The 24,016-nt window shown below is 30.0% G+C and overlaps 2 protein-coding genes across 5 annotated transcripts; one reads left to right on the forward strand and one right to left on the reverse strand.

The window, feature by feature from the left end:
* The first annotated feature begins 4,771 nt into the window (after window positions 1–4,771).
* LOC123916963 (homeobox protein ATH1) lies at window positions 4,772–11,078 on the forward strand. 4 transcript variants are annotated; one of them, XM_045968560.1, is made up of 7 exons: window positions 4,772–4,792; window positions 7,543–7,654; window positions 8,292–8,397; window positions 8,503–9,543; window positions 9,933–10,288; window positions 10,562–10,622; window positions 10,766–11,078. In XM_045968560.1, exons 4-7 carry the CDS (start codon window positions 8,524–8,526, stop codon window positions 10,928–10,930), a joined length of 1,602 nt encoding a protein of 533 aa, XP_045824516.1. In that variant the 5' UTR covers window positions 4,772–4,792; window positions 7,543–7,654; window positions 8,292–8,397; window positions 8,503–8,523; the 3' UTR covers window positions 10,931–11,078. The 4 variants fall into 4 exon arrangements, with proteins under 4 accessions (XP_045824516.1, XP_045824540.1, XP_045824524.1 ...); XM_045968584.1 differs by lacking the exons at window positions 4,772–4,792; window positions 7,543–7,654 and adding an exon at window positions 7,688–7,745 and having other exon boundaries at window positions 8,292–8,368; XM_045968568.1 differs by lacking the exons at window positions 4,772–4,792; window positions 7,543–7,654 and adding an exon at window positions 7,850–8,183.
* A 4,723-nt stretch (window positions 11,079–15,801) lies between these two features.
* LOC123916991 (B3 domain-containing protein At2g33720-like) lies at window positions 15,802–16,546 on the reverse strand. The gene has a single exon (XM_045968595.1). The coding sequence runs from the start codon at window positions 16,381–16,383 to the stop codon at window positions 15,802–15,804; it is 582 nt and encodes a 193-aa protein (XP_045824551.1). The 5' UTR covers window positions 16,384–16,546.
* Window positions 16,547–24,016: the final 7,470 nt, after the last annotated feature.

Consider the following 24,016-nt stretch of genomic DNA (forward strand, 5'->3'; position numbering starts at 1 on the left):
TAAAAAACAGTTCGGAACGTATTTTCCGAATTTTTTTAGGTGCGCTAGGAAGTGTGGGAGAAATGTTGAGGTGCGTTGAGAAATTTTCCATTTTTGCCTCTTCAAAAAAAAAAATTAGAGTTAAAAAATGGTCCAAAAAAAATTATACAAAATGAAAAGTGTCACATAAATTTTATACTCAACTGTGAGATTTTGGGTTCAAACTCAGATGAAGATGTTCAACTTAACAATACGAACAAAAATAAAATATGAATTTTATTGTGAAAAATGGTCAAATTTGGATCAAATTGTTTAAATTTGGAGAAAGAAAAATAATGAATTTTGTGCAACCATGGGGGTGGATGGTAGTTGAAGTTACTAAAATAAAAGTGTTTTTTTTTTTTGTGTGGCTTAAAAAAATGTCAAACCCTTAATTGAACGGCAATTGGACAAAGAACTGAGAAAATCTCGTGATGACTTTGTGAGCAACCTTCAGAAACATGTGAGTGTGAAAACTATGGCTACAATATTTCACAACTCTCATATATTGGGACTTGCACAATATATAGTATGAACATTATTTAATATATATGTTCTTTATTTATTACTATTTATAGTTTTTTTAATGTTATGGTATTTTTGAAAGGCGGCAAGAAGCAACATGACAGTTAGTGGATACGGTTTTTATTTTTTTCGTACATCATAATACAGCTTGAGTAAAAGAAAAATACATAATAATACAGCTCAATGCTCATAACTTTATTTTGCATAATATTATTCTTTTCATTTCAAATCAATTAATTAGCTGTTTATGAGAAATGCATATATTTTAATTTGTTTCATAAGTGCAATTTCATATGATGAAATTTTGTAAGGGCATTTGATAGGTTAGAGTTTGAGTTTAAATTTGTAAGTTTTTATTTTTTAACTATGGGACGGACAACCCTCAAAGTTGTTTCAGGTAAAATGGTCAAGAAATTATGTTCTAACAATCAATACGTTTTTATACCGTTTGCATTCGACATTTTTGAATTTATAGCACAAGAGGTTGTAAACCTTTTGAAAAGAGTCCTAAAGGTCATTGTAATATTATTAGACTAAATATTTTTATCTTATCTGAGTTTAATATCAAATTCCCACTTAGGATTGATTTAATTTTAGGCCCTTAAGTATTTCTATTTAATGTTTTTTAGAAAATAGATTGAGAGCAAAATATTTAGAAAACAAACATATACAAATATCTAGAAAAATAAAGATATTTTCTCTTCGGGCCCCCCATGTATCTTTTATACCCCCCAATATTCCAATTTTGCCCTTGATAAAAACTTCGGTTCGCAGAAACCGAAGTATTTTCTAGTTCAAATTCAGGAAAATTTCGGTTAAAAGAAACCGAATTTTGTTTTCAAGGCAAAAAAAATTCGATTCGTAGAAATCGAAGTTTTTATTGAAGGGCATAAAAGTAAAATCTAGAGGGTGAAAAAGAATCATGGGGGGCCTAAAGAGAAAATATCAAAAATAAATTTATAAAAGTTGTCTTTTTCTAAGTTTTTGCAACCCAGCCCATGTTTTTGTGTTGGGCTAGTCATGCCAGTATGTTGTTCATGCTTATTTTGACAGTTTATTATTTATATTTTTTCTCAAAGCGATCCTATCCTAAATATTAGATGAGAAAGAGAAAAAAGAATGCAATGGTTAATGGTACTTAATCTATCAAAAACAATTAAAGTTACCAAAAACGCGAAAACACACTCCACCTATCATCTTTAAATATAATTAAATGGTGGACTAAGTTCATACAGAGTAAAAATACTCTGACTTTAAATGGGGCTCCCGCAAGTGGCCAGTGGGATCGGTTCCCTTCGATAAGTCGGTCCTAGAGACGATTCAAAAATAAAATAAAGGAGAATGTTAACTTGTGCTCTTAAGGCACATGTTAAGAAGATAAATGTGGAAAATATTTATTGAACCTGTGTTGTATTCAATTCTCTAAGCATTAAATTCTTTGTATCATTAAATGTTATATATTTCTATTTTTAACTAGCTTAACATGTGCCCTTAGGGCACAAGTTAACATGACCCTAAAATAAAATAATCAAATGAATTTCAAAAATCAAAATGTATGCCACCCCCCCACCCCACAGATAAACTCTTGATAGAATCCATTACTTCACCCCCCCCTATTCCTCCATATAAAAAAGTATATTATGCTAGCTCAATAACTCAAATAGTCTAAAATGGTCGGACCAAACTTAATAATATACAAGTCAATAAATTGGTCAGCCCAATCTAACTATTTATATAGTTGTATTGTATCGGATTTCGGATTTGACCGGACTTATCTATATTTGACAACTGTAATTGTACGTTAACTATTGGGTTATGAGGGAATAGTCGGAGGATCATCTACATTGAGCTCAGAACAACTATCATGAGTTATTTTACTTATAAAGTGTTCAATATCCACTTTATTATCCAAAATGTGAGACTCAACTCATATTTAAAATACCAACATTAATTTATGAAAACTTACAAAGATGATTGTTCAATTCACCTCCAATGTATGTGGGTTTAGAAATTCACAATTCACAATTATTAATAGATATTAAGCCCAATAGATTATGACCACAACTTAGGCAAAGAGGGCCACAAAAACAGAAACAAGTTTGTCGTTTAGGAGTCTTACAAACGTGTTCAGAGTTAGTGCCCTGTGTTGTGTCTTCTAAAAGGTTTTATAGGGCCCATTACTTATCCTTTGTCTAGTTGTATATAGTATGACTTCATTATTACCCAACCAGTTAACTTGACCAAATCACCCCAAAACTATACCTTTATTGGGAAAACAATTATTTCCCTTGATCTTTCTGAAAAAGGACTCACCCTTATTCTCTTACAAAACTTATCAAATCTTATATACATACATGTGGTTTCAAGCACCAAGTGCTAAGGTAACTTAGACAAATTTATAATATTCTTGTAAGATGAACATTTTTTTAAAACAGGGAAAGTTAGTAATTTAAGAGGTTTATTACTGAGTAACTTATATTTTTAAATTACGATCTATTTCATGGTTGAAATTTTAAATATAATCTTGACATAGATTTGGATATAAGATAAGATAAGATAAGATAAATGTGTATGTGTTATTATGTCTACATTTTATCATATCTTATATCAAAATCTATGTCTTAATCATAATTAATCTTATTTAACCACTAAACATGACTTAAAATACTTATTTAACCACCAAATCTATTTCACCCCTAAATGTAGACATGATATATAACACGTACACATTTATCTTATCATATGGATTTAAGATATGATAAAATGTTGTACCCAATAAATAATATGATAAAATGTAGACATGGTTCGTAAAAAAAAAAATGCAGACATGGTAACGCATTTATCTAATAATATATTTGAATTTGATGTACATATATAATAACAATATTTTATAGGGCAATTATATGTCACGGCAAAATACAAAGGTAGGCAATGCCCTATTTAATTAAGGTTTTATCGGATTTGACATACACCGACTTAATTTTAGAAGGTGTTTCTAAAAAATAAATAGGTGTACGTTAGCAATTCCTTTTGTTATAATACATCTACTTATTTTTTAGAATGTGTGTGTTAGTAAATGATAATTAAAAAGTAGTTAAATATACTTTAAAGTGTATATTATTAATGCACACCTTCATAGAAAAGAGTAGGTGTGCATCAACAAATCGTTTATCTATCTAAAATAGAGTATACAAGTGATATAAATTTTTAATTATCTTATAACTTTTTTTTTCTTCAAGTAGCCTAGTGGCTAGAAAAGAGTAGGTGTGCATCAACAAATCGTTTATCTATATATAGTGCGATGTCTATGCTAACCGAGTTAAGCTCACAGAGACAATTATGTTATATCTTTAATTATGGTATATTGTGGACTTGGTTTTAATTATTTTTTTTTTTTTACAAAACCGTGGACTTGATTTTCTTTTCTCACTATCTGTATCCGGCCTACTGACAGCCTAATCTGGTTTGGGGGTCAGTTCTGACATCAAATGGTTTCAATCTCCTCCAGATCGCAGTTGCGAGAGATCGAACCTTGATCCTCCTTACCAAGTCCAACTCTAGTCACCGGTAAACCAAATAATAATGGGTCATGCTAAACAGTGTCCCCGGACACTTGTTATAGATCACGTGTCGTATTTGGTCTAATAAAATTATTTCAACATTTTTTGTTTTATGAACTTGACCATAAAACGCTCACTTTTTTTTGTAACAAAGAGGACTTTTGCCAAAACAAGAAGAAAAAATAAACTACAAATAAATTTACCGAGGAGTGAAAACTCCAGAAACATCAACCGATTAATTTGAGTAGGACATAACTCAAAAAGCCACCAAGGGTTGTTACCATTTGTTCCTGCATGGATTTTAAGGGTATATATTTAGTGAGACCTAACCGACGATGTATTTATTAGAACCATCACGTAGTAGTTCTTTGTAAACCGGGGATATAAGTGTCTATTCTATAAATATCAGAATAGTAGAGTGCCGGGCACTAATATTAGTTTTTCTCTATCTTCGTACAAACTGCAAACTCATTGTCCTTACCTTTATTTGCCCTCTGGTCGAAAAACCATGGGCAAAGCATTAAGTATTTTTCCCCCCAAAAGCTTATTTTGTCTATGTGTGTTCTATTGCAGGAAAAAGGAAATAATACAAAAAGCAAAAAGCAATGCCCCCTCGTGCATAAAAGTATGTAAAATTTATAGTGGAGAAGGATACGCCAATCTTATTCGATTATGATTCAAAAATTAAGGTATTTGGTTTAAGTAATTAATAAGTTCTTTTAAGATAAATTGTTTGAAAAAATTTAAATTTTATATTTAGTAGAAATAATTCTGATCAGACTTTACTTATTTCGCAGTCGAACTCTGGATTACCAGAACCCCTTAAATGAAAATTAGAGAGTTAAAAACCCAAAAATATAAAATATAATTTTGTACGGTAGGTGTTCCTTCGAAGCTGTTTGGGAAAAGCGGAAGCACATTTTATTTTCATTTTCACAAGATGAAGGTGGACCATAGTCTCAGTATGGCAAATTGGCAATCACAATCACAATATTGCTAAAGAATTAACTTAAAATGGATGGAAACATCAACTCAATGTTCTTAAAAAAGAACTAAGACTTATTTTAGATCTATTATGTAAAGTTAGTGAGTATTTTAGAAATTCACACATATTATATGTTTTCTTTTTTATAAAAAAAGACGGGAAGTCTAGCAAGAAACTAAAAATTAAATGGATATTTTTAGGCATGGTTTCAGAAAAATCATCAAAAAGAAAATTACAAAGCTCATTAAAAAGAGTTTTTATTCTTACGCACAAACTAAAAAATCTAATGAAAGACTAAAGTCTACAAGCTAATCATCACAATAATTTTCCTCTTTCTAAGTGATAAGAAGATTAGAATTTGATTCACACCATCAACAAAAACTACTCGTACTAATAACTAACATCAGTGTGAACTATGGATAATTAATGATATATATATATATATATATATATATATATATATATATATATATATATATATATATATATAATAAAGTGTTCTAATTTATTAATCCTCTATCAAACAAATTCAAAATCATGATTAATCGTGTTTAATTGATGATTAATAAGTTGAATCACTTTACCATATTCATCGACTGTCCACCGAATATGACTATCCATATATTTGAACTATAAGAATTATTTTCGTTTTTGTTTTTTTGCTAGGTTATGTCTAGTAGTTAGAAATTCATTCTTGAGATAAATATGTGAAATGTCTAGAGTTCAAACTTGCCTCTTACATATAAAATATAATTTCTCCACCAACTGAATTAAGCTCATATATATGTGACACCATTTTTGCATTCTATTAACCATTTAAATTGATTCCAAATTCAATGTCAATTTTGTGCATAAAAATATCAGTAGGCAAGAAACAAAAAGAGAACAATTGAATAAAATACTTTGTCTACCATATACAAATGTGTTGTATGGAATTGAATTATATCTCAATTGATAATGACATGATTTATTGATCAAATGGCAAAAACTAATTTGTACATAATTCAAAACTTATTTAAGTTGTACATCATAGACCAGGCCTTGATTGGTTAACCAATTTATTTGTAGCTTATTGTATAAGTATTTTTTTCAAGTAACTTAGTAGTTAGAAATCCAGTTTTTAAGGCGAATAAGTTGAAGTACTAGAATTCGAACTTCTAATTCTTATATATTACATGTAATATTTCTACCAACTGAATTATATTTACGAAAATTTATTGCATAAGTACTTATCATAAGAAACACTAATGTATAAACTTAGGTGACCTATTTCTATAATAAAAAATAAAAATATATTGTTTTGTAATAGTATATAGCATAGACCGTTTTCATAAACTTATAAAAAATGTCATAAATGTTAGTAAATAACATAGCTAAAAAAGAAAAATAAGCGGAAGCGCAATCAACAATACAAAAATATAACTTTGAAAACTATAAAATCGGAGAAAAACATGGTTGTTGTCAAAACTGACAACCATAAAATAAACATCATGTCAAAATTGTTACAACACATAAACTTGACTTTTAACCACTTCATGATCCCAATACACTCGCATTCTTCAAAGTAAATATTTGAACTACACCTCACAATACTTTAAAACAAGAGCATAAGAGAAAGAAAGAAAAAAAGACACAAATATAAACTTAAAATGTTTCCAGATGTTACTACTTAATGTGTTGAAACAAGGAACTTAAAGTATCTATATATAACATTGAGCTCCTTCACACTTCACTTCTCTAATAATATGAGACTTCTCCAATATAATTTCCTTAATTTTTTTTTGCTTAACAATGTGAAACTTACATTGCAATCAACCAAAACTAAGCCGATATATATAAAATATGTCGGTAGATTCTACAATCCAAACATGTCCTTATAAGTTAACTAGCCTGAATAAAATATATGAAAAAAAAGTAAAAGTGTGAAGGGGTATGTGTTGATATGAAGTGTAAATTGTTCCCTCCCGCCGAATAAATACTGAACACATAGATTTGCTGCATTAAAATTTTCAGAGATGACAATTCATACAATATTATTGCGTCATTTTATATATCCCTTACATCAGACTCTTTAATCTTCTTCTTATTATTATTACTATTCCTACCCCCCAAAAGCATAAAAAAAAGTACACCCCTATACACTACTACTATTAATCAATATATATATATAGAACCCTACGTTACTATAGGCAAAACCAATGACACAACAGTGTTATATTTGTACTATAGTAGTAGTAATATTTTCTTCTTCACATCACACGCTATTGCTTGCAACATTTTCTTTATCTTTACCTTATCACAGTATCATGTAACTCTTTGTTTCTATTCAATTACCAACTTGTTTTCAAAATTAGCTAAAAAAGCAAATATGTTTCTTTCTGTATCTACACCTGCAATGCTATGAACAGAGACTCAGAGAGATAGAGATAGAGAGAGAGAGAGATTTTTTTGCAGTGATTCAGAGATAAATGATCAGAGAGAAAATGAAAAGATGGGCCCTCTAAAGCCTGAAACAGAAATGAGTGCCACTGCACCACACTATACACTGTGTGCTAGTATTACTAATGTACTAATAATCTTTCTCTCTCTCTCTTTCCTTGTTTTATTTCTTTGTGCTTTTTCCTATCTTCTCATATCTCATTCATCTCCATCTATAGGTGCATAACATAACACTATTTTTTTTTTCTGAGTTTTTTTTCTTTTTTACACTCTTTAAATTTTTTGTTTTGTTTACCGGAGTATAATAGACTAAATACATTAATTATGCAGTAAATTTATAAACGTGAATTTTGCTTATATATTTTTGTTGGGGAGTAGAGTAGGATGTAGGAAAGATAGTGTAAAGTTTTGAGCTTTTTTATGTGTTGTGGAGTTTTGAGATGAAGGGTATGTAATAAATCTTGATGGGATCTGTGAAAATTTAAAAAATGTGCTTTTGGAGTTTGGGATAGTTGAATTAAAATATTGGTTTTTTTTTTTCTTGAAGAAAATGTGTTATTGGGTTTTGTGGATACTTGAATTTAAATATTGCTAATGTTCATGCAAATGGAACCAATGCATGCTTTTGATGTTGACATTATTCTAGCATATTTCTGGTTTTCAAACAATTGAAGTAGCTTTGTTAAACTTTTAAGACCAAACTTTATGATACTCTAATCACAATGCTTATGTTTTGTTTTTCATGTTGCTTTGTGGTTTTCTAGATTCTCAGAGGACAAGGACAAGGCAATTACAAATTTTGCAAAGTTGTCAAATGTTTGGATTTTAGAAGATTTATGTGGTAGCTTAGCTCTTCTTGATTAAGTGAAGATTGGTTCACTCTTTTTTAGTCTTTACTTGAAATTGTTCTTGATTATCCTATAAGTACTTAAAAAAGCCACAATTTCTAAGTTGATTTTCTTGTTTTCTTTGTAGTATTTTCTAATTGTTGTGTCAATGGAGAATGGTGTATACAATGTTCCAATGAACATGGCTGGTCAAATTTCTAATGTCATAGAAGATATCACACAAAAGCCACTCATTCATTGCTATTCATTTGACCTTAACAATCAAACCATTATAAATGGAATTCCAATACTTTCTGCAGAACAAAATCAACAACATGTTGATGTTAGTAGTAGTAGTTTCATAAATCATCCAAATATTGCTGATTCTACTTCATTTGTTACATCACAACATGGAAGGACTATTGTGGAAAATCCCTCAAATCTCATTGTTAACAACAATCACTTTTCAGTTCCTGCTAGACTTGGTCTTCAAGAAAATTTTGAAGCTATGGTGGTTCCATACATGTTCAATAATTGGAATGATGCATCGAACTCAAACCCTTTGTGTCCAACTTTTGGTGATAATAGTAACCATGTCAACAAGTTTTTGAAAGCTCAAGAGGGTAATGGTAATGGATTCATGCCATATTCGTCGATAGCAAACATTGATCCGAACGGATGGCAATTGTCACATGCTGCAAACTTAACAAATGTTGCTTATAGTTCATCAAATTGTAGCAATGAACTTTCACCAAGTCTTGCAACATCTCCAAATTCAGGTCAGTGTTCAGAGATTAGTTGCTCTGACTTGACTCATAGCATGAATGGAACAAGATCAGGTTTGGAACAACCTTCATGTAGTAGTATGGAACTTTCTATGAGTTTAGGGAATGATAAACATGTCAAATTTTCGCCGGCGATATTAGGATCGAGATACCTTGCTGTAATTCAGGATATACTTGTTCAAATTGCAACATATTCATTTGAAAATCTAAATCTTGATGAGATCAATCATTCAGCTTCCGGTATTAGAGGGCGAGGAAATAAATCAAGTTCGTCGAACAAAGACAAGCGAAGGATAGGAGTAAACCGCGACACGAGTTCTATGTCAGAAGCATATGCTGATTCTTCATTGCAAAGACAAACTGCTGAATCAAAGAAATCACAACTTCTGATGCTTCTACAGATGGTACACTGCTACCTCTTGCATTACATGACATTCATTTGGTATTCTTGCATTATATGACATTCATTTGGTATTTGTTAAATTGTTTGCAGTACTAGTCAAATTAGAGACGTAAACATGTTCACTTTACCAAATTAAGTTTATAAAATGGAAACATAAGTTTGAAAATCAAATTGTTTGGTGTTGAATTGTTATTTCAGCATCAAAATCCATACACCGTGTCTGACATCGAATATGTTTATATTGTTGAGCTTTTTTACGCACAATTCAAAGTTACACACAAGAATGAAAACAAACCTTATCTGACTTCAAAATTTTGATGTCTGAATATCATTTCTCTATATGAAAGTTTAGATTCCAAGCTTCTGATAGTGGTCTTGATTTTTACTTAGGTGGACGGCCAATATAGTCGATGTTTGGCTGAGATTCACACCGTTGTATCTGCATTTCATGCTGCTACTGAGCTTGATCCTCAAATACATGCGCATTTTGCTGTTAAAACAGTTGATCGACTATATAAGGATTTGAGAGAGAGGATTAGTAATCATATTCTTGCCATGGGATCTAATATTAACAGCTCGTGGTCAGAAGATGATAATGAATTGTCTGTTGAAACTTCATTCATTCAAAAGCAATGGGCTCTCCAGCAGTTGAAAAGGAAAGACCAGTTATGGAGGCCTCAAAGGGGCTTGCCTGAAAAATCTGTTTCAGTTCTTCGTGATTGGATGTTTCAGAATTTCCTCCATCCGTGAGTATCTATTATCGAGCATATACTCAAAATTTTGAATAAAAGTCTTCAACTGCAATAGCAGCCACGGCATCAAGGTTTTTGAGACCTTTGTGATTGCCATTGTGGCTGCATCAGCTTCATTTCTCTGAATGCATTGTGTATTGTGTGATTGTACGCAATCAGCCACGTCTGGACCAGATGTGGCTGGCTGCGTGCAGACTCAGGGTTGTGCGTGCACACAACACAAATCTCAAATGCGTATGTTTTTAACTATGAAGTGATGGATTTCAGGTATCCTAAAGATGCAGAGAAGCATTTACTTGCAATAAAAAGTGGGTTGACTAGAAGCCAGGTACTTAATTCTAATGTCACAAACACCGCTTAATCGTTGTTTGTTTGAAGGGGAACTTAAAAATGTCGCCCTTATTATATATAGAAGTTACGAAACATGTTTTTGTATGATGATTAAGAGTTATATTTGTGTTGGTTGACTAGGTATCAAACTGGTTTATAAATGCGCGTGTTCGACTATGGAAACCATTGATTGAGGAAATGTATGCTGAAATGAATAGAAGAAAGGCTTGTCGAAATGAAGGAGAAAATGAGAGCAGTGAAAGAAGCAGGATAAGCATTAACAATCAATTTTTTAATATCAATTGAAGAAGAAGAAGAAAGTAGCATATGTAGCATTATAATATTCTTGTTTTTTATTTTGCAAAATGCTCTACTTAGTGAAGCATTACTATTATTATATGAGGAGTTGCAATTCTCTTGAAAAACAATGTTAACAAATACCAAATTTATATTACTATCTTTCATGTGTCACTCATTAGCAATGTGACTAGAAATTCAAGTCAAGAGAAGTCATACAAATTATGTTTTGGGGACTAATTCATATAGTATCTCAAATTACCAAAACTTGATTAGTTTGAATAATCCCTATGAAGGACTCAAGCAGTTAGCATAACAGAAATAGGCATACTACCATCCGTGAAAAGGGAAGACCAGTTATTCAGTCCCCAAAGGGGCTTGCTTGCCTGAAAGATCAGGCTTATACTCAAAATTTTAAATAAAAGTCTTCAACTACAATTGCAGCCACAGCGTCGAGGTTTATGAGACCTAAATTTGTGATGGCCATTGCGACTGTGAATTTGGAATTTGTGATTGTACGTAATTAGCCACACATATGGACCATCCGATTCAGATTTCAATGCCAAATTTGATTTGATTTTAAAAAACTAAAATACCGAGCTTGAAGTCTGGATAGGCCGCCGATCTTGATCGAATCGGCCAGATCAAGCTGACTGCGTGCAGTCACGAGGTTGGGCCTGCACACAACCAAAATCTCAAATGTGTATGTTTTTAACCATGATGTGATGGATTTCAGCCTGACTAACATCTTAATAGTTAGTTGTGTTAATTTCTCAACAAGTAACATAACAAGCTTAACTAATCTTAACTAACATCTTACTTGTAAACTAAGTAAAATATTAAGCTAATTAATTAATCAACATCTATTGAATTAGAGTTTAACAATAAATATCGATATTGTTAGATTTTACATGTTTATTTGTGTTTGAATTCAGGGACCTTGCAATTGTTTGAGTTTTAATGATATTTATCACTTCATCTACCGACAACAAAAACATAAATTAAAGTATAATACAATACTAAGGGCTCGTTTGACCCAACTTTTTTAAAAACTTATGCAATATAAATTATGTTTTATGTTATTTTATAAGTCCACACTAGTGAAAATTATAATTTTATAAGCTATTTTATCATAAAATCTACCTTGACAAACTTATAATAATATGTAAAAATTGCATAAGCTCTAAAAAAAGTTAGGTCAAACGAGCCCTAAATAATTAAACATCTTAAATTTTAAACAAAAGTAAAATTCACATTTATTAAGAAAAATAAATTATAATAATTTGAAGTATGATTTTGTGTGTTTTCCTTAAAATAAGTTTTATGTGAAGATGTAAAATGAATTTTTTTATTGATTTTTTTTGTTTGTTTTACAATGGAGTCAAGGATTAAACCTAGAAACCCATGCATTGTATCCAACCCCCCTCACCACTAGACGAAACCTATAGTGACTTGAATTTTTATTGATTATTGATTACGGTGAAAAAAAGAGGAAGAGTAAATGAAATGCAATTTGCATTAATTTCATAAGAATATGTTAAAGAAATATTTTAAAATAATAAAAATTAATTAATTTTTTTGTTTATAATTTGGTAAAAAAATATTTCTTGGAACGGAGAGATAATTTGGTATACTCCATTTTATCGAATATACTTAGAATGGTGCAATGATAATGAGAGATTTAATGCATAGAGATCAACGTGCTACAAAAAGCCAGTAACGTAGTAGGAAAGAAGAAGGATATTTGAAAACATAAACTCTTCTTTTAAAAAACAAACATGAACTCTTCTTAATGACTACAACAAATGGGCACATGCATAGACCATTCTGCTAATGACACTTTACTTGGATCAACTTCTTTAGTGGGTAGTTACAATTTTACCATTTATTTACAATAATTTGTAGGTCAATTAATATCTTTAATGACCCTCATTAACTATTAACTTATTTTAGGTTTTTTTTTTTTTTTTTTACACACAAATAACTTATTTAGGATGAAAGAAGTAACTCACACAATATATATATATATATATATAGATGTCCACTTAGTGAATTATCACCATTGGAAGTTGAACATTTTTTTTCTTTCTCAAATTCAAAGATATGAAAACCCTCTTCATTCTTTTGCTTATTTTCTCAATTGATTTTGGTATGAGTCATGATACTTGAATGTATTTTTTTTTTATACTTTGTATTTCTTTAATTAACCATGTTTATGATAGACGAAATTTGTGCTTTTGTGCAGGAAATGAGGTGCTAATGCTAGAAGCACAACAATGTGATCATGTCTTTCCTCACTTTTGTTATACGAAGAATTTCATGGACAACCTAAATTGCAAAATAAATTGCAAGTTTGAATGTAAATCATTGGATGCAAATGGACAATGCCTCGATGACCAAGCTTGTCATTGCTATTGTTGTTAAATAAATCGTTATAGTATACTATATACTATACAAATAAAATATCCACGGTGTTATATTACATATATACCATAAAAATAAAATATCTATGGTGTGAAATTGTTAACTAAATAATTATATTAATAAAGTGGGTGGCATTGTGTATTTCCCCCCTTTTTTCAAAATTTTTAATAGTTTTAGTATTTTGTTCGTGTTGAATATTACCCATGAATAAAAAAGTTTCTCCAATTATTACCATTGTAAAAGGTATTTAAATTTCTGCAAGTATTTTGTTTGCGTTAGCTTACCCACTTTTGTGAAAGTTGAGAGTTGAGTTAATTAGGTGATGATTATTGATGTTTTTAGTTTTTATTAATTAGAAGAATATTTGTGTACCTATTATTAAATTATTAATTTATAACGGAAATTTATATGGTTTGGACTTGTAGTTTTTTATTCTCACACTTTGAGAGGATTTTCCATTTTAAATTCTGGTGTCTAATATTTATTTTGATTCTATTGGTATTTTACTCTTTTGTTTTTGGTTTACAATGTTGATAATGAGGATCGAACCTAAAACCTCATGCATACTACTCAAATCTCTCATCATTGGATCAAACCTAATGGCTTATTGTTATTGTACTCTGATATTGAATTTTTTTTAGTTGTCTATTTAATTGCAGTAATTGGGAGGAATAATTCTGCATTTTAAAGAGACACTTAAGTCTAATTTTCCCGAACTTAAAAGTAAAAAAGAACTAATGGTATAACAATAAAATATCAACCGTTGAAATTGTTAATTAATAGTTATAGTATTATTATTGTAATAATTCAGGCTCAGTTGGCAGCACATTGTATTATATATGTAGGGTTCGAACCCCGTCATCCAATTTATTCACTTTAAGGGTGAAATTTCTAGTCATTAGACAATTTAAAAAAAAAATCCGATGATTTAGGTGATTTTTTTTTACGGCCAATATAATTGTCAGATTATAAAAAATAAAATAATAAAGTGGGTAGCATATTGTATATTGCCCCCCTTTTGTTCATGTTGAATTCTGCCGGTGAGTAAAACTTTTACTCCAACAATTATCATTAGGGGTGTGCAAATAATAAGGTTAACCATATCCAAATTACTAATCAAACCATTTTCATTTTTTAAAAGCCCAGTCCATTTTATAAAAAAACCAACGCAGACCATAAAACATAAAAATGGTAAACCGATTACCATTTCACTTAGTTGGTTTAGAACCGGTTTATTCTTCCAAGAATTAATTTCACACACGAGAAACCAAATCAACGCAATCAGAAACCAAATCGCAGTTTCATCGCAAATCCCCCTCCGAGAAGGCATCTAATTTTTTAACCGACAAAATTACAATTGTACACCCACAAGGAACTGGGGAACCTTCTCGAGCACGGATTAGGTAATTGAGAGATAGAGCTAGCCTATTCGTTATGGGGAATTTATGCACACTCAAACTCAATTTTGGTTGTGTGACCTGAATATTTCATAGTGAAAGTTTGTCTCATAGGATTGGATGTCAATAGAGCTGTCAAATGGGCTGGTCCGACTTAGCCCGGTCCGGCCCGATGGGTCAGTCAAAATAAACGAGATAGACTGGCCCAATCCGATTAATATTAGGCTAGCAATTATTAAGTCCGGTCTGACCCTTGTGGGCCAATTGGGCTAATGGGCTAGCCCTTGTGGTTTTGTACAGGAAATGAGGTGCAAATGCTAGAGGCAAAACAATGTTATCATGATTTCCCTCACTTTTGTTATACGAAGAATTTCATGGACAAATTAAATTGTAAAATAAATTGCAAGGTTGCATGTATATCCTTTACTGCACATGGACAATGCCTCGATGATGAAACTTGTCATTGCCTTTTTTGTTAAATTAAATTGTTATATTATTCTATACTATAAAAATAAAATATCCATGGTGTGAAATTATATATACTATAACAATAAAATATCCATGAGTAATTATTATATTAATAAAGTGGGTGCATTTTGTATTTTCCCCTTTTCCAAATGTTTAATAGTTGTAGTGAATAAAACTTTTTCTCCAATTATTATCATTGTAAAAGGCATTTAACTTTTAATTTATACGATAAATACACAATAAGATATTTGTAATGGAATTAGGACAATTTAATTTAAAGTTAAAAAAAAAAAAAAACTAATGGTAAAACTCTGATGGCTTGATCCTCTCTTAATATCCAACCGGTAACCATAACATGAGACATAAGCTGATAAGCATATAGTATCCCAAAGGCAAAAAGATAATTAACACAAATTAAAACAATGCAAGAACTTATTAATCATGATTAATCTAGATACATAAGATCATCAAAACAAGTCTTTGACGACTTATTTTTTAAACAATATATAATAAAAAAGCCTTAAAATTGAAAAGTAGTAACGATCGAAATACACATCACATACTTCCATTAATAAATAATATTTGTTAAGCCTATTTGTCTATCTTGATTGGCTTGAAGATTTGAAAAACAGTGAAATTAAAATGTCGGTTGTATCGATCCCAATGAAGACCAATCTCATCCCCTTTCTGTAAGCCCCTCCTAGCTACAAAATCTCTGACCCATCCGTCAATTAAAACATAGCTTCCTGAACCCCATCTCTTGAGTTTGAGAGAGTGCATAGATTTAGTGTCAATATCCCATATTTTCATTTGAATTTCTTTCGCAGCATTAACACTCAGCACAGGCAACATCAAATCCTCAACCAAATTTTTATCGAGCAATAGTCTACTCGAATGGTCAACATCACTCTTTTCCAACACTTTTTTAACCTTCCAAGGATCATCATATAGCATCAACTTAGTTGAGTAACCCCAATTTCTCCCTATATCATCATTGCATCTCTTCTTCTTCTTTGTTTTCTTCTTTGTTGCTCTATCATCAGTTGCTTGTTGCTTAAGTTTCCTCTTTTTGTTGGAAGAATTCAAGAATTTTGTCTCAATAGTTGTTGTTGTTGTACAAGGGCACAAACCTAGTGATAAATGATCACAAACATTGTTGTTGCTGTAAGCCATGGTGAATTGGTTTGGTGGGTACTTTGTTTTTCTTGTGTTTGGAAACAACCGTGTGCAATTGTAAAACTCAAACCCCAACTTAATCTTTTATAGGCAGCTAAATATTCAATAAGTTTGTTATAATCTTTTTTAATCTCAAATCTTACTATTAGATATGATTTATATTTTGCCTGAATATGTATACGTTATGTTTTTTTTTTTTTTACAATAAATATTCGATAAGTTTGTTATGATCTTTTTTAATCTCAAATCTTGCTATTAGATATGATTTTTTTTTTGCCTGAATATGTATACGTTATGTTATCTATGTCAAAATGACATCAAATATTTCATTAAAAAAATCATATATACCAAAAGATTTTATTTGCTTCGGTCTATGAAAAACAATCAATCGGTATACTCTAATTAACCACAAATCTACAATGTTTGACTTGACAATAGAACTTCAAATACAAGAGACTCCTTGAGACTAAAGGCAGTTAGAAATATAAATAGAACACTAATAAAGCAAAAACAATAATTCGAAATTCATGCCCACAAGAGTCAAAATTTTGCTTAAAATATTTCTAAGTCATTTTTTCCGTTTCTCTGGTATTGGCTTGGGACTTATTGGTGCTACTCTTTAAGATTTCAGGTTTGATTCTCTTTGGTGCCAATTTGAGTGGATTAATTTAGCTCATTCAAAAAAAAAATTGAAAAAACTTTGTTCTATAAAATATTGATTGATGTGTTTGATATGAGAGTATGAAATTTATTTCATGGTTTTTAAAGTATCTTAAAGGCGACTCGCCGATTATCATCATGGTTTTTAACATTTTTGTATTGCGCGGAGTGGTTGTGACTACTAACTATGAATGACAACAACTTAACTTATGTTGAATGTTGAAAGGCAACAATTTCATAAGAGATCATTTAATTTCAATAAATTCACTAAAGAGCAGTTGAAATTTCCATAATAAAAAAGAGGGCAAAAATATTATTCTCGCAGTCGCAATTTGAGACCTTGAGAGGAGCATACTTCAAGGATCCAAGTCAACACCACTAGACCAACAAAAGTAGGTTAATTATATTTTAAACTAATTAATTATATTTTAGGTTACTAATTTTCATTAATTTACTTTTATCGGTTTTAAACTTGCATCTTTTCTTTCTCCATTCTCACTAGGGTTGGGAATAGGTCAGACGGCCTACAGGGGCCTTCGGCCTGGCTTGTTGAAGTCTGGTCTGACCTGTTTATTAAAAATGTCAGGCTTAAGCTTTAAAAAGAGTCTATTTACATAAATAGGTCAGACTCATGCTTCTAAAAAAGCCTACGAAACCTGATAGCCCTGTCTGTTTACATTTAATTATTATTATTATTTATGTCTTGTAAACAAAATATTATTTATATAAATACAAAACATTAGAGAAATTTATTTTTTTTACAAAGAAAAAATATATTATTTAGACAAAATATTTTACAGCACAATTCACAAATAGAAATTAGAAATTAGACTCTGTACCTTGGGTTTTAGATTTGTTTTGCTTACATTTGAATAATCTAGATTTGAAGATCTAGTGTTTTGCTAACTTATAAGTTATAGTGTATAGGGTTATTTTATTAACTTTTAATTATTGTGCTAATCATTTTATTAGTTTTTTCTTAATGTTGTAGAAATTATAAAAATTTAAATGTGAAATAGGCTTTAAGGCTTGTTTGGCCTATTTAAAAAGATTATATAGAGACCTTTATGTAACACAGACTTTTAAATAGGCTACAAGGTCAGACCAGACAAAAAAAAAATTGATAGTCCGTAGGCCAGACTTAGGCTCGAAGAAAAATCATAGGCCAGACTCAGGCCTGTCAAAGCCTGGTCTGACCTGTTCCCAACCCTAATTCTCACTATCATTCGTCATCAAAGCTGCTTCACTTGTCACCGTTTCACTATTCTCTTCTCAGCGTCGCCGCCGGTGCCACCGTATGTGCCTCCGCCTCTCCCTGTCTATCTTTTGTAACCGCTTTTCCACACACATTTTTTACTCGCAGCCATCGCCATGAGCAAACCTCACCGTCCTGCCACCGACGCCGCCGTGGTGAACAACAACCTTAATTTGGATTTTCATAAACTGTTTTATTGAAATTGGGGTCACTAAATTTGATTAATCTTATGAACAGTTTCAGATTCAATTTTCGAGATGAATGGGAGTGGATGTTATAGAAGAAAAAGTTTAAGTTTTTAGAATTGGATGTTTCAAGATTAATTGGATTTATTTAAATTTCACTGTAATATACACATACATTCCCATTGACCCAATTACTGGATACGCTGGCCTTATAACATAAGAATTCAACATCATCCAACCAAAGTTCGGGTGTTTCTCTTGAGGTATAATTAGGAATCCATAGAAGAGAGCATGCAAGTGAGGTTCCTCTTCTGCATATGCAACTCCTTATTCAACCTTCTCAACTCAACAACTTCAACCTCAAGATTCTGCATAGAACTATCCTTACTTTCCCCTTTCACTACTTCTTCTTGTCTCTATAGAAACAAGAAAAGGCAATAGAGGAAGAAAGTTAGTCAATAGTTTAACTCATTTGGTGGTTGTTCTCTTGTGAAAACAAAATAAGAGTCAAAGTCTTTGCTGGTAATTAATAATTGAAATTGAGACATGTTTTTTTGGTTTTTATGAAACATTTAAGAATTCCTAAATATAATAAAACTTAATATTTGCTTAAAAAGTTACTAATGTTTTTAATTTATTTTTTTTTAATTTTGATTTTGTTCTGACAAAATTGGATACTCCATTTGCAAATTAGTACTATTAAGTATGGTGACGAACTAACAATTATATTTTCACTCGTACAAACTATTCAATAAAATTAACAACATTGGAAAAATTAGTAAAAGAAATAAAAATTGGATAATAAACCACACAATTTTCTTATGAAAAAAAATACATATATTGATATAAACATAATTATGGGTTCGAAAATCCTTTCTTAATGTAAGAGTTGCAATTTTTTATATTTTGCAATAACATGAAGAATTAGAAGAGAAGAATATGAAATAGTGATGGACAATTGATGAATAAATCGAGAAGAAGGTGGAGCAATAGATGTGTTAAAAGAATGGCAATTTTATTTTCATATATTTTTAAAAAAAACAAAAGAATTATTAAAAGTTATTTTATATAAAAATCATATTTTATTCCTTGTGGTATCTGTTGCAATTTGAAAACATGCTGAATTATGTCTTTGGTAATTGACTGTGGTTGTTGAATTTTTTATTTTTTTTGGTAAGAGTTTCTTTATCTTTTATCTTTATCTTTTAACATGAGTTTCTTTTTTTTTTTTTTTTTTGTCTTTGCTAATATGTTTAGCAGTCAACTTGAAAGGAATGCACACATATGAATTTGAGAGGATAATAAGGGAAAGATTAGAGAGGAAAAATTGTTTTAGAATGGTTATGAGCTTATTACTGGCCTTAATTATAAGTAAATTTACATTTCTTAGATTCATTGAAAAACTAATGTATATGGTCTATAATTAAGGCCAAATACATTAGTTATTCAATCAATCTAAAATGTGAAAAATTACTTATAATTAATATCGGATGAACTACCTATATGGTGGGCTTAGGGATTAACAAAATAAGGCCCAATGTCACCATATATAACATAACTAATTTAACTAACCTCTTACCTATAAACTAATTAAAGCACTAAACTAATCAATATCTTAATGAGAGGTTTAGTGTAGAGAAAACAATGTGCTACAAAAAGCTAGTAATGTAGTAGGAGAGAAGAATGTGCTTAGCAAACATGAACTCTTCTTTTGAACACATCTTAATGACAACATCAAGTGGGATACACATAGATCATCATGATAGCTCATTTGGAGTTGGATCAACTTCTTTAGTGGGTAGTTAAAATTTTACCATTTATTTACAATAATTTGTAGGTCAATTAATATCTTAATGACCCTCATTAACTATTATTTTAGGATGAAACAAGTAACTCACACAATATATATAGATGTACTTAGTGAATTATCGTCATTGGAAGTTGAACATTTTTTTCTCATAACCAAGATGAAAATTCTCTTCATTCTTTTGCTTATTTTCTCAATTGATTTTGGTATGAGTTATGATAGTTTAAATTTATTTTGTTTGAAATTTCACGAATTCATGTTTCTTTAATTAACCATATTTATGATAGACGAAATTAATTTGTGCTTTTGTGCAGGAAATCAAGTGCAAATGCTAGAAGCAAAAGAATGTTATCCTGTCGTACCTCACCTTTGTCATACATGGAAGAATATAGTGTGCAAGTTTGTATGTAAATCATGGTCTGCGCATGGAAAATGCCACGATGACCATGCTTGTCATTGCCGTTGTTGTTAAATTAAATTGTTTTATTATACTAACGAGTTTAATTTCTATGTTCGATCAGTGTAAAATTATTTTACACATTCATCCAATGAGATGTGTGTGTACATTGTTACATTATTTAAAGAATGTGACACACACAATATATATTATTGAACGCGTGTGTAAAATAATTTTACATTGATAGTGTATATAAATTAAATTCTACGCAATATACTATATCAATAAAATATCTATGATGTGAAATTGTTAATGAATAATTATATTAATAAAGTGGGTGCATTGTGTATTTCCCCTTTTTCCAAAGTTTTAGTAGTCATATTATTTTGTTCATTTTATCAAAAAATACTATTATTTTGTTCATGTTGACTATTATTACACGTTAATAAAACTTTTTCTCCAATTATTACCATTGTAAAAGACATCTAACTTTTAATTTAAACGATAAACACACAATAAGAGATTTGTAATGGAATTAAGATAATTTTAAAGTAAAAAAAAAAAAATTTAATAGTAAATGCTGATGTCTTTAAATCCAACCAGTTATCATAACATGAGACATAAGCATATAGTACCATAGAGGCAAAAGGATAAAGTGAAAATGAAGAATAATACAGTTACTTGTTTTACAAGTTAAGTCAGTTTGTAACAGTTGTAATCTAACTGAAACAGTTAGAAGGTGGTTAAGATGTATTAGATGATCATTAGTATCGCACATAGCCTATATAAGTGTGTATGATTTCTTTGTACTTAAATTTGTTGTGATCAATAATATTATTTGCTTTGCTGCGCCTATTTTCCGTGCAAGTTTCATTTCTGCACTCATCTTGAGCTGATTTTGATGGTGCTAGATTTCTAGCTTTCACAAATTCAATATTTCTTGAGGTAGTGACTTTGGTTTTTTGAAAAAGATATAATATATGGTAGAAGATTCAAAAATTTGAGACGATAAGGGTAAGATTAGAGAGGAAAAATTGTTTTAGAATGGTTATGAGCTTGTTCATTCATGGTCACACAAGTCCAATGTATCTATACATCTCATAGTGAAATTTATACACTTTTGTATTTTGCAAAAAAAAATAAAAGTAACGCAACAAATCTTAACTAACCTCTTACTTGTAATTATGTGTATATTAGTGAGTTTTAGTGGTACTTATCACTTTGTTTATTGAGAAAAAATAAAATAAAAATTATAATACTAAATTATTAATTTTTTTATACTCCATTTCGATGAATTTTATACTTTTTTTGTATTGGTGTAAATCGGGTATCCTCTGCGTGCAAGGACGGAACTAGGTTATGTGGAAAAGGTACAGCCGCCACCCCTATACATCTATATATATAATTCCTAAACAGTTCTCCTAACCCTAATTCACTTAAACCAATCAAATTGTTTCATTTAGCCACATCATCCATTTAAATCCAAATAAACCACTCTACAATGCCACATCATTTCTACTTATATTATTATTATTATTATTATTATTATTATTTTATTATTTCATCTCTATACTTTTCATATTCTACATTTATAAACTTATGACTTTTTAATATACACTCAATCTATATCTATATATATAAATCCTAGATAGTTGTGGAATTGTCTATTTAAACCCTAATCCACAAACCAATGAAAACTTTTCATTTAGCCATATCATTCACTTACATTCATTTAATGTGGGGTACTAATTGTAATTATTATTATTATTAATATTATTATTATTATTATTTTGGGTTATTATTCATTTACATTTTTTTGTTCATTTTATTATTTTTTGTATTTTAATGTTTTTTTTTCAAAAAGGTTAATGTTTTTGCTAATAATCTTTTGTCCAATCTTTGTAAATATAAGGAGTTGGTCGATTGTCAGGACTACTTTCTAATGTTAGTAAAAAAAATAGATAAAATAAAGTTTACTAATGGTTGTTATGTCCTGTATGATTTTTATCATATTCGATATTTGAGTATGAGTTAAGTTGGTTTATTTTTGCTCCAATAAGTTTCAAATTAATATAAATGTCAAATTCGATAATACAGTAGTTTTTTTGTAAGAGATAATAAAGTAGTTTATCCAACTCAGAATCCTTCCAATGAGATTTATAATATAAATAAAAACTTATGTTTCAACATCGATTGTTTTCCATGGTCAATTATATGTTGTCATTTCCATAGTTATTTTGAAGAATGAGTTAAAGATATTGCTAATCAATGTTAATGAAGAAGATACCAAAGTAACTTCAAATCTGATGTATAAATAAGTTTTTTAAATGTATAAGCATCGATATATATAATTCCTAGATAGTTGTGCAACCACTAATCTAACCACAGTGTATGAGTATGACCATAAACCGTTTTCATAGTGACATGACAATTTATGGATTACCAACTTATTTTGGTAGATGCAATAGGATCCATTGTAATCTTTTCGAAATGTATAAACACATCTTTAATATCTATCTTATATTTACATCACTTTATTATATTTTTTTTTTAAGGAACATCACTTTATTATTATTATTATAATTATTTTGTTTTTATTGATGTTATTATTATAATTTTCATAATACTTATTGTTTCAATTTATACGAATGATTTTTCAACATTATAATATAAAATACCGCATAACACCCGTGCATCGCACGGGTGTGGGACTAGTTTATATAGTACTAGTATATAATCATAAGTAACACATATATTGCCACCCTTGCTATTGAAAAAAAATATATAGTCTGTCACCCACGTTCTGTTTGATGCACTCAACTCAATTTTTTATAAAGGTTTATATTAGTATATATTTATAAAATAATAATATTTTGGTATGTATGTGCTTTTTTAGGATATATGTTTTTTATTTTCCATTAAATTAAAGTGCGTGCAATTATTAGTAGGAGTTAGTTATGATTGATGTTATTTATCAAGTGTTATATTTCCGCCACCCTCGATGATTCTTTCTGGTTTCGTTCCTGTCTGCGTGTACGTAACTGCATAGACTAATCACTCGAATCTTGTGGGATCCTCTCCCTAAGAATTTTAACATTGTTGCATGGTAAAGTCAAGGAAGACTTTGGTTAAGTTAGAAAGAGAACTTAGTAATGAATTTTATACTTAGAAGAATGGTGTTATGATAATGAGAGGTTTAATGCATAGGGATCAATTTGCTCCAAAAAACTAGTAACGTAGTAGGGGAGAAGAAGGTTCTTTGAAAACATAAACACTTCTTTTAAAAAACAAACATGAACTCTTCTTAATGACAACAAGCAGTGGGA

This window comes from Trifolium pratense, linkage group LG1, assembly GCF_020283565.1.
Source record: "Trifolium pratense cultivar HEN17-A07 linkage group LG1, ARS_RC_1.1, whole genome shotgun sequence".
Classification (NCBI taxonomy): Eukaryota; Viridiplantae; Streptophyta; class Magnoliopsida; order Fabales; family Fabaceae; genus Trifolium; species Trifolium pratense.

Bases quoted from the DNA above. Each gene is read 5' to 3' on its own strand.
- LOC123916963 (XM_045968560.1), top strand. From the start codon at position 8,524: ATGGAGAATGGTGTATACAATGTTCCAATGAACATGGCTGGTCAAATT. The intron at 10,289-10,561 runs GTGAGTATCTAT...GATGGATTTCAG, and splicing joins TTTCAGAATTTCCTCCATCC to GTATCCTAAAGATGCAGAGA. The intron at 10,623-10,765 runs GTACTTAATTCT...TTGGTTGACTAG, and splicing joins GTGGGTTGACTAGAAGCCAG to GTATCAAACTGGTTTATAAA.
- LOC123916991 (XM_045968595.1), bottom strand. From the start codon at position 16,383: ATGGCTTACAGCAACAACAATGTTTGTGATCATTTATCACTAGGTTTG.